The sequence below is a fragment of the Syngnathus floridae genome, chromosome 5, assembly GCF_059516105.1.
Source record: "Syngnathus floridae isolate MCC-2025c chromosome 5, RoL_Sflo_1.0, whole genome shotgun sequence".
In the NCBI taxonomy this organism is placed as follows: domain Eukaryota; kingdom Metazoa; phylum Chordata; class Actinopteri; order Syngnathiformes; family Syngnathidae; genus Syngnathus; species Syngnathus floridae.
In genome coordinates, this window is record NC_142417.1 from 12,557,307 (window position 1) to 12,576,067 (window position 18,761).

Genomic DNA, 18,761 nt, shown 5'->3' on the forward strand with positions numbered 1-18,761 from the left:
TACCGCTTCATGCTCCCGGATGAGGTAAACAGAACTAGGGACGAATAAGAGCATGAAGTGATTCTGTACAAGAAATGCACTCAAACTCATTTGAACGAGTCGATTGCACCAGACTCAAGCCCCATTTCCCGCTCCCCTTCAAAAATGTTTATATTATTACATAAAATGGAACAGAACTAAATAAATCTTTCAGTCATTGATACATCAAACTTGCTTTAGCCCGACATTTGTGCACTACACTATATTTTTAAAAATGTTCCCATCACTTAAATTTTGATACACATGTTATACAGATTAGCAAAATGTTTGATGGTATTAATTTACAATATGCCTGTGACCCCCGTGGGGGCAAGCGGTGTAGATAATGAATGGATGGATCTCAAAGGTAACTAAACTTTTGCATTAGTGACTTAACACTGCAGAACTCTGTCCTGACACTGTCCCCTTCCCCCAACAGGTAAATAAATCTTATTCACATGGGAGGACAGAGTGTCATGTTGACTTTTTTTCTTCCAGAAAACCAGACAATAAAATGCTACTTTGTGTTTTCGGCTGGGGAACCAGCTCCGAGGATAGGATAATAGCCAACCATTTAAAAATGAGCTTGATCGTTTTGTGCGTGTGCGTGCAGGCGTGCCACCACATCTGACAGTTTAAAATAGTGACATGTGATAACTCGGGGGCGAGAGTTCTCGATTATGTTGTTTTTAATTACGTTGTATTCAACATCAGCAACCTTCTGGTAAACTGCAATCCATAAAAGTGCTGGAATTGTGGCTGGTTTCTATTAAGATTGACTGTCTCTTCATTTTGGATGAAAGGATGCGATGGGAGGCGAGAGAAAGAGAGAGAGAGAGAGAGAGAGAGAGGGAGAGCGAGCGAGAGAGAGCGAAAGAGAGAGAGAGCGAGAGAGAGAGAGATTTTAATCACTCCTGTCGCTTTAAGGACTCTTATCAAACGCTTATTATGCGAATAGAGAGCAACGTGAGCCACTGAGCAACCAAGGGAAGGACTGGAGTGGATTTGTGGGGGAAGCCAACATTATCCGAGCTGGAATGGACCGCTACTCTGCCGTGTGGAGTTTGATTTCACACTGGACCGCTGTCTAATTCGGACGCTTCGGATCGGTTCGGCTATATTGCGCACAAGTATCACGCAACACTTGAAGTACAGCGAGGAATAATATCTTCCAACTCAACACGCGGGGATTATTGAAGGACCACATCAGACCTCGGTTGACCACAAGGGGTTTGGTCTCGACCGGATAGTACCCCGAGCTCTTTTTGACATTGGATCATGGATCGGGGAGGTGGGGAAACAACAACGGCCAGAGACATGATTTCTCTGCACTGTTTGCGCCCTGCAGCGAGGTTCGGCGTTGGCGCTCTGTCAATGTTCCGATGCAACAAAAGTTACAAAGCGAGTCTAATTCGTGGATTTTGAACTGGATCTGCCATTTTGCACCTGCTTTAGCAGATAGCGCCTCGACACGGTGCAGATTCGTGACCAAAAGCGTGTGGCTTTTGCCTTCCCCTCCTCACGCTTATGTTTATACTTGCGCGTTTGCTTGTCGTAATGGAGATCGCCGAGGTTTTTTACCCAAGGTCATTGAGCGTCCAAGGCTTGAGTTACACACACGATCATTTATAGTCGTTGCAGCGTAGCCAAGGATCGTTCACTGTGTTTTGTTTGTGATTCCACGGCGCAGACAGACAGCGTCTCCCGTGGAGTTCTGTTTGCGTTGGTTTTGACACTCCAAGACCCCCCCGCCCCCTTTTCCTCCGCCCCCCTTCCCTCCTCTTAACATGGATGGGAAATTGAAGAAGGGTCGGAGATGCCGACCCAAGAGGGAAACGGTGAGAAGGTTGCGAGAGACGGGGAGCAAAGACCCCCGCAGCCCCGATCCCAACTCCACGTACTCTGACAGGGAGGAACACAGTCCGAATAGGGACGCTAAAAGGGCGTCGCACCCCGCAGCGGCCGCCAGATCACCGCGCACTCCCCGGCGGAAGAGACGGGAGTCCAGCTCACAGGAAGAAGATATCATTGATGGATTTGCTATCGCCAGTTTCATCAGTCTGGACAGTCTGGAGGTAAGCAGGATGCACATTATTACCTCCGGTCTGCTCACAAAAAAGTACATTTCTCCTTTGGAGGTACAGTGGCTCTCCACTGAGGTATATTATCTTGCTAGACCATGGAAGGCCAAACTTTTTCCACAGAGAGCCTTAGGAAAATGCAAAGAAAAGGATAGTCACTTCATCTTGTGTTGTGCAACATTCTAAAATCAACCCATTATCGCCTACTTGCTATCAGTGACAATGCAAAGGTTATCATTTGGGTCATACCTAAAGTTAATGTGCAAAAGTTGTGTGAAGTAGCATGGTGACCAATGTTCCTCACAATTCTGAGGTTGGGTGTTCGAATTCAGGCTCTTGAAGTTTTCACGTTTTTCTTGTGCTTGGGTGAGTTTTATTTAGTTTTTTTTTGTGTGTGTGTGTGTACACACACACACACACACACGCACACACACACACACACACACACACACACACACACACACACCACACACACTTTATTATGAGACTACGCAGCTGTCCAACAAAAATGGGCAGTTGGCTGCAAATGGTCCCTGGGCTGGACTTTGGACACCCCTGATCTAGAGAGATTCCACTTAAAATTTATTAGAGTATATTGGATAAAATTGTCTTTCCCCCTATCCATCCTTATGTCACAGTTGTCTCTGGTTTTGTTCAAAGTAAAATATTCTCAGAAAGTCATTTATGGTGTATTTTTATCAACCGACATGTTTTGATTTACGATGACGATGTGCTTACCATTCGTCTTTAAATATGTATTTTATATAAAGTGACTTTCAGTGCACCCTGCAGTTCAGTTTTTATGTATCAGTGTGAATGGTAGTTGAGTTTGGCTGCCACTGCACCAGTGAATTTTACAAGTTTGCTGCCTTGTGAATGAGACGTTTTGTACTGGCAGCACACAGGCCATTAAAGAAAACAAACAAGTGGTGTCGCTTCTCAAATGGCTTGGATAGTATTGTATCCACATTCACTCAGAGCTGGAAATGCATTCCTGACATTTTGCTTGGTGATGAACACCCTTTTGCAACAGTTAGTTGTGACAGGTTGATTGGCAGGTTACTGATAACTGCTTCTGCCATTACTTCTTCGTCTTTCTAAATGTTAGCAAAATGCTTTCAGGATTGAAAGACATTCTCCTGTGACATTCTCATATTATCTCATTAAGTGGCAAATGAAAAATAAATCTTTAGTCCCAGTGGGATATCAGTCTTCCCGACAAGGGTTGCCTCATTTGAGCTGAGAGGTTTTTTTTGGGGGGGGGATCTTTAATAAAGACAGCATGTCCTTAGAGATCTATATTTTAAGATAATGACCTAATTTACAAGCCAAATGATGATACCACAAGGCACCTAATTCCAGCAACTGCCACCCATGAAGGCTCAGCAAAAGAATTAATCAGTCATGTCTCTTTACTCCCACTTAGTTTGATATGGTTAATCGCAGGGTTGCTGCAGAATAAGCTCAGGAGTGCACCACCAGAAAAAAAAAACAGATCAGTAGAATTTACCTGATGATGATCATCAGCTGGCCATCTGTTAACATGTTTAACCTGCTCAGGTCACGGGTAATTCAATTGTTTTTGCATTTAACTGAACCATTCCACTATGCTTGGAGTGGCATAAAGGGAGTGAGGTGAAAGTGCTTGAACTCTAACCACCAACAACTACTGAGGCACTTTTGAAGTCCTGGAAGAAAGCATCTACTCTAGATCAAATATATTACACCTCATTAAATCTGAGCGTGAGATTACCATTAAGCAGGATGAGCTTACTATTTAGTGTCACGCATGTCATAGCCGTGCTTACATTGTGACATGTTTATGAAGATGTGTGAAGATTCCCTCGTGTGCCATATCTGTGATTATTTCTGCCCTCTTGAGCTTCTCACAGCTGCTGTGTACTTTGAGGATGTCAGAGCAGCTAAGTGCTTTTTACTGGCTTCTCCTCTGCTCCATGCGATTGATTTCTAGGATTCTCTAGCATGGTGCAGTTTTATATTCACATTTGCCATTCTAGTTCAGCTTGTCTTAAATCAAACGGTGTATTATTTTGGCTGTACTATTATTATTATTGCAAGATTCCTGGAAAATAACGTTGGGATAATTTATTCTCACTGAACTGCCTAATGCATATTGAATGAGAACAGAAATCAGTGCACTCTCCAAACAAGCTTTCATTTCAAGGCTAAGTAAATGAAGCAAGATATGGCTGACTACTTGTGGGTAATTGTTCTGATTTTCATACGAACAGCTTTGGTTTATTAAACGATGTAAGTGGACTCGGAGCTGTGATTTTTGCTTTTCCCGGATTTCCTCTGAAATAACTTATTATAATATCTATGCTTTAATAAACAGCAATCGTTATTTGTTTACAGCTCTAAACAGCAATATTGTTAGCGTATGCACTTTAAATGTGTTGATCATTAAATGTATGTTGAGCTCGCTTTCACCTTCAAAGTAGATGCCTGAAATGAGTGCGTGACCTACGCTACCGGTGCTAATTGCTCATCAGACTGCCACTTGCAGCATTTTAGCATGGAACAGTGCTGACCTATTGCATCATGCGCCGAAAAGCTTGCACCTCGCCGGTGGTAAGAGTGTGTGGTTCCTTTTGACCCAGTCAAGGTGATTGATGGCCAGCATGATTGTGTTAGTGTAAGACTTCTGTCCCATTAGCATTCCGGAGCATTTATTGAGGCATGGCATAAATATTTCCTCTAATTTTCTTTTTAAAGCACCTCAATTTAACCTGTTTCATGTTCTTGTTAAGGCCATCATCACCTCATTGTTCTGTTTTAGCCTGGGACCCGGGCACAGTTGTTACTGAACATTCAGTAATGTAATTTCTTATTGCACTCTTTGGTGTTTAAAAACTGATAGGTTCCAGCTCCCGAGATACTGGCTTAGACTCGAGCATGGCCTGCCTTGATCCTGTATCCGAATTCATTACATCTGAAAGCCATTTTCCGTCATGCCTACAAAGCCATTTTCCACTATGCCTACATATGATATTAAGGCCATGTTTATATTTTTGTGAATTTCCCGTCTCTGAACCTGGAAAAAAATGATAATACAAAAACAACTGTCATGATTTGACATTGAATTGAATTGAAGAATCAGCTCTCTTTGAGACCGTGATGTTTCAATCTGTGTTCCCTTTTAACAAACTCAAATAATGGTGCCATTACCTGTGCTGAGGAAGTTTTCCAAATGCTGAGCAGTTAATTCCCATGGATAGATGAATTTCACCTGAAAGCAGTGTTCTGAAACAATTACTTTATGCTTCTGCTGCTTTGCTGTTGCTATTGAACAAGTGAGTAGATGATAAATAATGTCATAGCATTAAAGATTTTTGATTTGCTCTGTTTGCTCTCTGAGTAATGTTGGAGGCACTAATCCCCTCTCGTTAATCCCAAATCCCGCTGTCCATCTGCTTTCAACATAAATTTATAGTGTAGATTATCTTGTGTGTTTTTTTTTTTTTGTTCTGTAGAATAAATTGTTAAACCAACTCTAATGAGGTTTTAGGTTTATTTAATTGCATTTGAGTAGTGGTGTCAAGGTAAGACTTCTGAGAGAAGCAGACCATTTTATTATAGTGTCATTTCTTTTTTTGCTCAAAAACCTGCCCTTTTATAAAGCTTTCTTTTTATTACTTCCGATAAGAGTAGTTAAGTGGGATTGCTCTTTTTTCCTTAAGGTTCTGTTTTACACAGATCATCTATTGTTGGCTACAATGCAGCTCTATAGAGTACCATGGGTAAATTAAGTTTTCTGCCCACAGGGATCTTGACAGTAATGGTTAGGAAAACTGAGAATTGCTGCTTCCCTTTCTGCAGCCACCGTTTCCCATCTGGTCCTCAAATTTAAGCTAGCAGCATTGCAGTTATAATTGTTTGTCTTTGAATGTAATTAGGACTGCCACTATTAAATATTTTATTCCAGACATTACTGGTAGTCATGATATGGGGGACATAATGAATTTGACCACAGGTAAATTGGACTCATTCAAAGCACTATGACAAATACTGGGCGGTGGAATAGGCCTGCCATGTAAAAAAGTCCAGAAATAAATAGAAACATAATGAGGTGCATTAAATTTCACAATTTTTGAATCAATCTGCTTTTATTTATCCTCTTCATATAACGGATAATTCTCAGTAGTACATGACATTAATTTCATTGGTGGCAAAAATCTCAAGTCCACAGCAGCATTAAAATTCTTTATATTTGTGTACAGTTACAACTCTATTGTATTTAAAAGCCTATTGCATTGAGTGACGAACACTTGCGAGTGTTTGCAAATGTTGCGTTCTCGTCTGGGTTTGTTCAAGGTCGCAAATGCTCGGCAAACAGTTGCCAGACGTTCGCAGACAATACAATACATCATTACTCTTTGTAATTTTCTCAACACTGCATCGCACAGCATTTGTGCTTATGTTATCTGACCTACGTTTAGTAACAGAGGAGGTCGGACTGCTTGCTGAATAAATAAATCAAGTCAATGAGTTTACCAACTTGATGTAATGCGTGCTTCCTTAGGCTTGAATGGATAAATAGGATGTTTTTTTTTATGCATGCCATAATCTTCCATGCACTACAGTGCAGATAAATGGTGTACTGTACTTACACTCCAAGCTACGTGAGTCACTGTTGATGTTCATGATCAGGCAGCACATTAGTGCCACCAGTCTTGTTTGATGTTGTCACTTTTCCCATTGGTGATAACGTTGATAAACAACTGGGCTTTAATTAAACAGGTAACCCCCCCAGATGCTCTTTTTCATTGGGTCAGAAAGTAGAAAGTGCTAGTGGGATGTCCCCCAGCTGTCGCGTATATTTGCCGACAATCTTGCTGATAAATGCGCCATCATATACACAGGATTTTTTGTGTAACAGCGCTCAGCCATTAAACAGTGGCCTAAATACACCCCACAAAGATTCCAGTGCACTATAGATGCTCAACAAGAGTTTAATCACATGCATGACCACTTGTACTACATCTGTGTGCCGTTCAGAGGTAGTGTAATTGCATTTGTTTATATTAATTGTTTCCAAAACTGTGATCAGTCATTACAGTTTGTAAGAGTACCCTCAAACTCATTTGGTTATGTCTTGGCAAAAAAAAAAAAAAAAGGTACTTTTTAATGTGTTTAATTAATCAATATTTTTTGTTCAATAAATAGAGCCTGGAGTGTCTCTGAAAGTTAACCAGTAAATACATGTTGAAGTATTTCATAAAAACAACTTTCAAAACATTTAAAATCAATCATAAGGTGAAAGCACATTAAATGGGCAACGTGAAAAGATATTGCCCAGAGGCTGATAACATCATATGTTAATTTGTGTGTGTGTGTGTGTTTTCAATTCGTATAGCACATTTCATACACAGGGCAACTCAATGTGCTTCATACAAGAAAGGCAAACAACATCTCCAAGCATTTACAAACCCAACAGTTAATGACATCCAGAAGCAAATAATTAACAAATAAACAGTCTAAACAGATAAACACATGAACAGAAAACCATTGAAACATTTAGAAGTAAATAAAAAAAAAAAAACGGCTTGGTCATATGGAAATCTAATCACACAATAGAACCCACATTTTGTTTTTATCTATTTAATGTTTTTCTTGATACAATATGGATTTATTTATTAATGATATCTATTTGTAGGTAGTTCTCACATTTTTTTTCCAAGTAGTGCCGTTTGTTTAGGAGGCAGTGGAACAAATATATTCAATCTAAGACTTCTATTTTAAGCCATTCTATTTGTCTATTTTGAGGTTTATTTACATGGGACTACAAGCCCTCCAAATAAGAATCTGTTTTCAACCAGCTTAGCATATGAGGAATTTCTAAAGAGTACAAAATCGACAACATAACAGACACATATTAAGTGGTACATAAAAGCATGTGGGCAGCTTGTTGCAAGCATGTATATTTATATCCATTTCCTTCTTGTCCTCCCGGGTTGCCTTACATCTTCCTGCTTGTGTTTTCATTGCGGTGAATGGCAGGATGTAATTACGCTGTGATTAAGATGCTCTCTCCGAGCCCAGCTTTGGCGCTGCGCTGTTTGAGGGTTGCCTGGTAATTGTTCACTGCTGATTTGCCCCTCTTGTTTTACTCTTTATGACTCTTAAACTGCTTGATAAATCTTATTAAAGAATTTTGACAATAGACATTTCATCTGCTCATTTGTAGAGCTGTAGATTAATTGCATATGTTTTTTTTATTTATTTTACTTTATTTGTCGCTTAGCTGTTGTAATTTACAGCTTTATGATGTACTGACTTAATATTCCTCAAAGTCTTTATGATGACATAAGTGAGTGGAGAATTTGTAGTAGAAAATAATTCTTCATGTGAAAGGCCACTATATGTTGTTCATGTTCATGTTCATGTATGTTGTTCATGAAGGAATGTCTGGTTTTTTATTCACCAAAGGCTTTCATTGACATAGCAAGAGAGATGTTTAACCTTCACCATTATTTAGGTTCCTTTTTGACATTTAGCGCACTTTCAAGCGTGGGTGTCTTTTTCTAGCCTTGCAGACCTGTCATTTGGATTAATTGTGGCGTGTGCTTTTGCAGTGGGTGTTAAATTTCAGAGTTTTGAAAACTAGCCACTTTTATCAATGAACGTTTTTCTACTTTTCCTACAAAGAGGAGCAACAATATATTTTCCTTTTTGTCTGTCATAATAGATCTGAAATATCATCATAGTATCAAGGTACGTCATGCATCAGATTTACTGTACGTCTAAAGCAGGGGTGTCAAACTTTTTTTTCGCGGGCCGCATTGTAGTCATAGCTTCTTTTGGAGGGCCATTATGACTGTCAACCCAAATAAATGTATGAGCACCTCATATTATATACAGTAAAAGCTACAAAACAAACAAACAAATAACTCGTTTTCAAATCAGACGAGTAAAAACTGGTCAAATATTTAAAAAAAAAAAGATATTATTAAAAGTGAAGACAATTTGCAATTCTAGTAATGACACGAATTTGATGCAGAATTTGTCTTCGTGGGCCACAAAAAATGATTTGGCGGGCTGTATCTGGCCCCCGGGCCTTGAGTTTGACACCTGTGTTCTAAAGGGTAGAATAATAAAACTAGACACAGTGTGAAAAGCAAAATGTAGCCCACATTTTTTTTTCCTGCAATTTGGTAACAAGCTGTAAATGAGCCTCTATTAGACATAATCACTTGTTTTAACAATTCTTCCAATGTTATTAACATGACTCACACAGTCAGGACTCTTGTCTGGTTTAGTCATGGTTTAGTTGGGCATCTTCCTTGTTAAAACAATTAGTGTTAACAGTTGTCGCCTTTTGCTTCTACCACTTGCCACCAACACTGGCTCGTTTTTTTTCAAACATAATTTCCCGTCTCCTATTGTATCTACCTCACTCCTTGTCACATTTTTACGAGATGTTTTGTTAAGTGTTAGTTGAAGCTGAATGTGCATTTGGACCCGGAAGCTGCGAACAAATTGCCTACATAGGGATCAATAAAGCTGTCTGAATCTGAATCTTTATCTCTTCACAGCGATGCCAGTTTGTCAGTCAGTAGCTAATTACAGCTCATAGTTAATTGATGTTGCGATTACATTTAAAGAGATGTCTGTCACTCTTTCTGAGTGTATGTGCCATCATAGCCAAGTAAGGATTATTGCTTCAGTGTTTTGCGTGACAGCTTTGGCAGCTGTATAATACACTGTGGCCAAGATAATAGAGCACAGAGGGTAGTTATGCAATGCAGATTTTCTTCCTTTGCCATTGCCACTTCCATTTGCTGTCTCAATGACATTTGCTTGACAACTCAAGGAGAAGCTGCCACATTCACTTTTCTTGCTGAATTGAAGTCCTTTGTCACCATTCCTAGCTTTACTCATCAAAACTAAATGGATGTTGGGAAAGGGGACTTTAAGGCAATATCAGATCAATTCCATTTCTGACATCCTGCTATCTGCCTTACAACCACTCTAACCTCATAATTCGAGATGTCCCAATTAAGATTTTTTGGATTGGAAGTTTTAACTTTTTCAAACTAGTTTAGATTTGGAGGAGCTGTATTCAGTCCATTGCAATACCTAAAGGATAAATATATAACAATTTCAGTACCCTTTTAAAAATGTCAAATGTGTTGGGTTCAATTCTTTAATTTCAATTATTTAAAGAAGGTTCAAAATGTGTTTTTGTTTGATAGTGTATTCTAATTAATAGCTATCCTTATATTTGTTTTAATCTATACAAATAAAAAGTACTCATATTGCTTTATCTGTCAATTATTACTCCACTGCCTATTATTTAAACTTTAGCAGTTGGGTAACGCTTTATTGATTTTAGACCAGTTACTAAGACAATGTCAAAAGGAATTTCAGAGTCACGCAATAAAAAATTATTCACATCTCAATTCACATTGACATCATACAGAAACAGAAGACAGATGGACTGACAATAGAGGCGTCAGATGTTTCATTTTACCTTTCCCAATGTGCTTGTAAGTTGGAGGCAAATTCTGTTGTCGCAACTTAATGATTTGACACCTCTGTGTAACCGCTAAAGGCGTATTTTCCAATATCTTCTTATTACACCGCACCCAGAGGGGTGGTACAGTTGTGGGAAGAGGAGCACCTTGTTATTAAGTGCTTACAGAATAAACAATGTTTCAGGCCATGGTACATGAAACAAACATCCACTAAACTGACTAGTCTATTATTTTTAATCATTATAAAAATAGTGGCAATACACATTTGTAGCAGCTTAATTATTGTTTAAAGTGTTTTAGAATGATATTCAGTATTGCATATTTCTGAAATGCTGCAGGGAACTCCAGCTTTAGGTGTTATGTTTTTGACAGGCTTGAGCGCTTGCCAGCTCTAATAGTGAATCATGAATCATTCAATCATCTTTAAAAGTCAATGTTGCATCTGTGTGCTCACCAGGAGTGTGTGCTAGAAATACAATGGACTATACAGTATATCGTGATGCGACATATATGTCAGATACCCTTTGCAAGAAAATCTGCAAAAACATGACAAGCTCTGTCATCCATGGTTAAATCTACCATGTAAAATCATGCATTCTTTGGGAATGTCAATCCTTTTACTCACTGCATTGCTTATCCTCTCCAGTCAGCAATGACTGTTTTTAATCTTCTGGTTGCTCATGCATATATCAAAGAGAGTAAACTACATCTGCTTCCCTCCTGCAAACAGGCCACAGCTTATTTCAGAGCGGCCACTTTGTCAGTGTGTCTGAAATGAGGGCACACATCCCGGCACCAGCAGGATTTAAACCAAGCTGTGGAATGAGATCAAAATTACACACACACATGCACGCAAACACGCACGCACGCACACACACAATGCCGGTTGCTGAGTCAATAAAGAAAACAGCCAGTGAATGAGAGAACAAACAGTATTCTGTCCCAAGATACTGTTATCAATCGTAATTCCAAGGCCTACTATATAATCCCTGCAATACCGACATGCACTGTAGATATAACTTGTGTTGCAGGTCTTCATTAATTTGACAAGATCACAGGTTATGGATTTGAGTCAGTTAATACTGTAGACACTGTCGGTATTTGTATGGCTTGTGTTGCAGGTCTTCATTAATGTGACAAGATCACAGGTTATGGAATTGAGTGAGTTAATAACAAGGAAAGCGCTCAAATAAGATTGCTTTAAAGAGATTTGATTCTATGACTTGGTGGAAATGTATTCTTCACTCTTCTTTTCTGGCTTTAGGTGTTGGAATGTAATAAAGGTAGAAAGAAATTGATTCTATTGTTGAGCATTTATTGTTTATTTTTACCTGTAAGAACAGCCTGCTTTTAGTTGTGGCGGGACTCTGCAACGTTAACACAATGCGCAAAATGAATATTTCACTGGCATTTGCCATAAACCTTAAAAAAAAAAGCGCTAATATTTTGTACATTGTTGTGTTGAACTGCTCAATGTGCCATCAGAATAGTAAAGGCTTGCCAACACCGGGCCTGGAGCCAAAGGAAGATTCAATCGAAGTTCAGGTGGAGGACATTCATTGGATGTCTAATTGTCTCTTAGTATTTACATTTGGACATTCAAAATCCCGTAATAGCTACTTTGTTTTCAAGCCCCATAGTAGCAGCATCATATGAGACTCAGAATTGTCTGAAACATCCATTACAAGACAATCAGCTCAATAAATACTTTGTAGAAAGGTAAACAGCTGAGCTGCCAGTGTCTCTTGCTTAGGTCAGTCAAGAGAAAATATTTTCCATCAACAATAGCTACTTTTACTCCGCTTAACCCTTCTCCTTGCCCAGTTCTGATAAAGCTACTATCTTTTTACATCTATTAGCTTCGCTGAGCAAATAGCCTGGTGATTAGTGTACCGTATTTAATGCACTATAAGGCGCACCTAAAAACCTCCAATTTTCTCAAAAGGGCGCCTTATAATCAGGTGCGCCTTATATATGGACCAATATTGAGCCACTACAGCAGGCGTGTCCAAAATCTGGCCCGCGGGCCAAATGTATATATCTGATATATGGACAAAGTTTTAAAATGGGCCATTCATTGAAGGTTCACCTTATAATCTGGTGCGCTTTATGTATAGACAAAGTTTTAAAATGGGCCATTCATCGAAGGTGCGCCTTATGATCCGGTGCGCCTTATAGTGCGGAAAATACGGTAATAGACTCTCAACCCATGGGACTTCAGATGCCTTTGGTCTGTTCATTAATAACGTTCATCTTTTCTTATTTCATTCCAAGGTAGTGTTTATTGTGTTCCGAGAAATTAGGGTATAATTAAGAGATTTCACTGGGAGAGGAAATTGATAAACTCTTCCGTTTTTTTACAACAGGATCCAAAAAAAAAGTAAAATATATTTGATAAAGGTGCTTTTTTGTCATCTCTATTACTGAAGATGCTAGTGATGTCCACTCAAAACATTCAAATCACACAATCCAGAATCACTGCAGTGCACTCACAATTCCCATGGCATGACTTCAAGTCACATGGCATTTGAACTTTGGGGGAAACTATTTAATAAAATGTAAAATTAAACAGTGCAACTTTGGGGTTTTTTGAACTTAAAACACTACTAATATTTCTCAGGTCTCTTTTGTCTAGTACCACATTGAGTCGAGCACATCTTTTGAGCACATAGACAGCAACCGGAATACCATTTTAGTTATGGTGAATCAAAGAGGATAGTATCCCAGCTTGCTTGTTAATTGCTTCCTGGCAGCAAAGGAAAGCTTGTGCTCCGTACATAAATCCTCCTGTTTTCATTCATTTGCTTCAGGAGTTGATAAAACAATTCCCCTCCTGGATAATCATACTGTATTTCCCCTCTCTGACTGCCAAGACAACCAGCGGAAAAGGAGGAACTCCCCCCTTCTCCCGGCTCATCATAGACTCTCCTAAGTTGTGTGGGTGTGAGTGTGTGTGTGTGTTGTGAACTGCTTTCCCTGGCGTTGCAATTTGCACAACAATGCAATGGTGTAAAACGGCTCCACATGCTGGCAGGCTCCACTGAATCAGTGACCATGTTTTTATGTTTGCGTGTGATTTGTGCAATGTCAAGCACATTAGGCTACGCATCGCTTCACATTTCTTTCAAATGTAAAATAAACAAATATCAACTACATTAATCATTCTGTGTAATAAGAATGCCAAAAATGTGCTACATTTAATGATATTGTTTTTCTTTTAACAAAACTACTTGAAAAATGATATTTGATAATTATTAAATGCAATTGTGTCTCTTGACATCTATTCAGTTAAAAGCACAAGCACTTTCACAATAGAAGAAAAACTGTCAAGTGAAAAAACCTTGAACATAACCATGACTCAGCCGTGTATTGTAGCTGTCAGTTTCCTTTCTTGTGTTGACTGATGAAATGAAATGTTTTATGACCGTTAGAACAAGCTTTTTTAGTAGCTGACAGTCATTATATAGCCTTTGGCATTGCCTTTATTGGGTCTATAGCCCATAAATGTAACTCAGGGTCATATACCTCTGAAAGCTTTCCTAAGCCACTATATCTGTCAGAAGGTTGGTTAAAACGTGTTATAATTTAGGTCTACCAAATATGTCAATCACAATCAACCACTTCAGTGGTTTTGGTAGATTGCACAGAAATGAAACAAATCTGACCAACCATTCTGACTATTGCCTTTACTACCTGATTGATGTAGTGCAGGGCTCCAGACTAAGATTTATATACTAGGTGTACACGAGCCCTTCATTTTTTAGGAGGAAGCAAATGTAGTGGTCCTCATGATGAAATGACACTGATACTGATAAATACTACAATGTTTCTAACGATTCAACACCATGTAAACCCCAAGTATAAATTATACTGCTTAAATGCTAAAAATATAAAGTCAACGTTTTGGCTGAAAAATATCAGCAAATTGTACAGCAATTTGAATACAGTTTGTTCACATGACTTGGGTGCAGGCAACGAGGGTTCACCCTATCAATCTGTCTGTCCATCCCCCCCACCGCGCCCGCCTGTCTTACAAAATTAATAAAGTATTTACTTTGTCAGTTTTATCTAGCACATTTAAACACCAGCAGTTGCGACTAGAATAATTCAACGTAATATAACAGCAGGATGTCTGTGCTGCTCAACATCAAAATCTTTGTCACCTACATCACATGTCTGGATGTTTTGCCTGAATGCTATGAATAATATTTTAGCTCACAACAAAATTGAGCGCTGAACAACATCCTCATGTTTCATTCATTTATGTATATTGTGTATACCGTATACAGGCAATTATGGTTGGAAATGTATTTCCACAAGTACTTTACCTTTGGAACAATGACAATATGAAAACAAAGTATGTTCATTAGCGACTATATGAAATAAAATGTACACCTAAATCTCGATTTTTACACGGACTTTGGGGTCCAGAATTTGGGAATGCTGTGAACCCGGAAAGCGTGTTGTATAGAAAGTTGTTTTTTTAGAATGGCATGTTTTTAGGCATCCCTGTTACGTTAATTTAGGTCAAGCATGTTGGGCAGCCAAAGGTCTGTTTGATGTCTGTCACCGTGATTTCTCCATGCACATCGAAGTCTCTTAACATTTTATTAAAAGAGAAGCAATACGCAGATGACAATATCAGGCGGATGGAGTAAGTCATTTTGTGAATTGGATGGAAGAGAAAATAAAGCAGCCACTTATTCTTCTACTGTCCGGCCATGCTCTTTGACCTGTGAGTGACTTTGTGGAAGAGGTGTGTTGGATTTTGTCCACAATTTAGGGAGCTGCTTGCGCAAATTTCCCCCTTTCCTAATCAAAAGCAATCTTAGTGATTGTAACACTGTAATAAAACAGTTATAAAGATCAAACAGCCCGACTTCTTATTATCTAACGCCTTTAATATTTATCTAATGCCTTTAAATTGGTCACGGAAATATATCAAATCACCAGCGCTAAGGCTTACGCGCTAGTCATTTAGCCTTATACAGTCCTCATATCATCCACTTAAAGTACTACTTTTTTGGGATCCATGACCAAACCACATTAGACAGAAAGCCGCGTGGAATCGAAGTGTGTAAAATCGAGGTTCAGGTGTATTTTGCCTGAAATGCTTTGGTAATAGCATTATTCATATTGTAATGTTATTTTAGTGAATCGCCCTGGAAGTAAGCTTGCATGGGCAGACTGTTCTGCGGTTGAAATACTGGTTTTTCTGCTGCTTGTGTTGTGGTGGGTCTGAGAGGCAGCCTGTCAAAGTCAATCAGCCCATGACTGTTGGCTAAAAGCAGACATCCTGACTGCATTGCAGTTCTTTCTCATGCATGCACGCTCACGCACACACACGCACGCACGCACGCACACATTGGAAAACATGCAGATGCTCATATACTACATGCACAAAGTCATGAAAAAAAGAGCTGCGTGAACAGATTAATACTCTCCTGGCTAGTCATTAGCATATGGTTGATTACATTGACTGAACCTGCAAAGATACAATGATAGTCCTTAAGCTGTCTGACAGTGTAGAAAACCATTCAAATACACCGCACCATTAAGCAAAACTCATTGTAACTAATGGGAGGATTTGACCAGAAGTCTCTTACCGGAAGTTCTTCCCACATTCATTACAGGGTTGGGAAACACTGCTGTACGACATAAAAGGTGTACTCACAAACCTAATATGCTAGGAGAAAAAAATAAAGACTTGGAAAAAACATGATTGTATAGTATATTTTTAAGGGTGCATAAAGCCATCGCTGGTGAACATTTGTATCAGTGAAGTCAAACAAACTTTTGAGTGCGCCTTATGGTGCGGAAAATACGATAAATATACATATACATAAATACAGTGGAACCCTGGAAGTCAACTGCCTCGGAACTCTACATATTCGGTTTTCAACGCAAAATGTCAGGAAATCTTTGTCCCGGTTCTCGGACAAAGATTCGGAAACCTACCCGACTCATGTGGCTATTGTAAACAAAATAGAGTTTGTTCCACCTGTCCCTTGGTTGGTGTTGTTTTTTGGTGGGTTGAAGACCCCTGTAAGGCTGCACTGTACTAGAGAAAAGACATGGGTCCCAAGAAAGATGCAGGAGAAAAGCACAAGAGGAAAATATCGAGAACGATAGAGCTGAAAAAGGCGATCATAGACAAGTATGAAAGAGGCGTTTGTGTGATGGACTTGGCAAGTGCTGAGATTGACCATAAATTCATTTTTGAGGAATAAAAACCGCTAGTGTTGCTAAGGGGGTTATGAGGGGTTACCAGCCAGGTCCCAGTGGAAGAAACAAAGAAAGGAAAGCACAGACAAAATGCAGCCACCAGATTTTTCTTATTTGAGGAGACCCCCCCCCTTCACATTTATAAATTCATCGCCGTATCAAAGTAGATCAAGAAATGTAAATCAAGATATGTAGATGTCAAATTTACTGTTTTACTGATGTGTTTCTTATTTCATTTATATTGCATATATAAAATGCGCATTTTCGCTCCGCAATCGTGTAATAAAAAAGACAACATTAGGGTATAAACTTGGTGGCTGAGAACAGTATTTCGTTTTCAGTTATTTCCAATGGAGAAAATTGCACGAATTAGCATTGACATTCGATGTTCTACTGTCTAGAAAATGATGTGGTGGGACAGATCTGGCCCCCCGGGCCTTGAGTTTGACACCTCGGATATCTTTTCTGATTGTAAATGCAAGTATATATACAAACTTTCAAATACCTCACAAGAAATAGTAACATGCACATTGCTGCTCGTAAGTTGAACAATGATGCAAATTAATTTAGACTGGAAGCTTAATTCAATAATATGATGATAAATTTGGCAGTGAGATCAGAACAGTGCCAATTATGACCACAATTAATCACACATGCACCGTGAATTGGTAAAGCAGCACACTTAATTGCTGAATTTACACTCTGGTTCAGTTGACACAATTCCGATTTTATGCTCCCAAGTAGCAGAATGGGTCAGATAGGTCTCATGGCACTGTGTCAAAAAAGAACCAACCAACCACACAAGTAAAAAAAAAAAAAAAAAAAAAACTATATAGCATTTGTGTAATGCAGATACACTTTGATTGAATTCCAGCCTCTTTCAAATCTGTGACAAATCTGATATGCATTGGATATCTTGTTAGACATCTCCAGTGTAAACAGACATATCGAATGCACATCATCAATGTGAGCCCAATGTCATCCAAATATGCCGATGCTGCATTCAATTGTAATAAATCACTAGAATAACACAGACATAGACTATTAATTATGATGTCATTGTGGTACATCAGAAGTGCACACACCATTAAATACAGTAAACAATCACCGAGTGTGGGCAGTAGGGTAATGCCACATTATGGAGTCCATCATCTTCATATGTAATGAACATTGTGCCGTTGCATGATGAGCAGCAAGAGTGGCTAGTTCTCTTGTTTGTACATGCATTTTGCGTGAAATGGAAACGAGTGACTTTAACCTGAGGCTGAATGTGCATGTGAATCTGCATTTAGTGCACGCACTCCATCAGGTCACCCTCTGCTCCAGAGGAAAAGAAAAACATCCCCCAGTGTCCTTCCAAAACATCTTGTTGTGTTGCCGTTAGTCAGCTACTAATTAGAATGCAAGTCAGGGAAAACTGTCATCAAGGGAGATAACTCCTCTATCTAAATATCACCACAAGAAGTGGGGTGAGCAAGTTTATGCAGATCTACTGACAGTAATTATGAAAGTGAAATGAAGTGGCACATGAATAATGTTATTAATTACATTATCCATTACCAAACTTTGGCCAATTCTGGACAATTATTCTTTCCAATCTGGGGTTCATGTCAGTTAGCATGATTTATGCATGTTCCCCTTTGCCAAAAGATTGGACTTCTTTCATCTGCTTAAATATTTCATACTCATAACAAGATTCTGGTAAAACACTGATTAGTTGGTTATCGTAACTTCTTTTTGCCGAACGTCAGAATCAACATCGGCCTCAAAAAAATCCAAACCAGTCGGGCACTAGTACTTCTAATAAATAGACACTAGGTGATAGTTCACCTGTTATCAATTTTGTCCATTGTGGTTGGGATTGGGGAATTTTTACCAAGCCTCCGTGTCCAAAGTTGGGCCTGGGGGCCAATTACGGCCCATGTTCAAATTTCCACCG

At 39.1% G+C, this 18,761-nt stretch overlaps 1 protein-coding gene across 9 annotated transcripts in view; it reads left to right on the forward strand.

Annotated features, from left to right (window-relative positions):
• The first annotated feature begins 938 nt into the window (after positions 1-938).
• fbrsl1 (fibrosin-like 1) overlaps positions 939-18,761 on the forward strand; it is a 222,553-nt gene continuing 204,730 nt past the window's right edge. For 6 of the 9 annotated variants that reach the window (XM_088375380.1, XM_088375372.1, XM_088375377.1 and 3 more), the window contains exon 1: positions 940-2,093. In XM_088375380.1, the coding sequence (XP_088231506.1) occupies positions 1,806-2,093 (288 nt within the window). In that variant the 5' untranslated portion in view covers positions 940-1,805. Of the gene's footprint in view, positions 2,094-18,761 lie in introns of all 9 variants that reach the window. The other 3 variants (XM_088375373.1, XM_088375378.1, XM_088375374.1) reach the window with 2 other exon arrangements.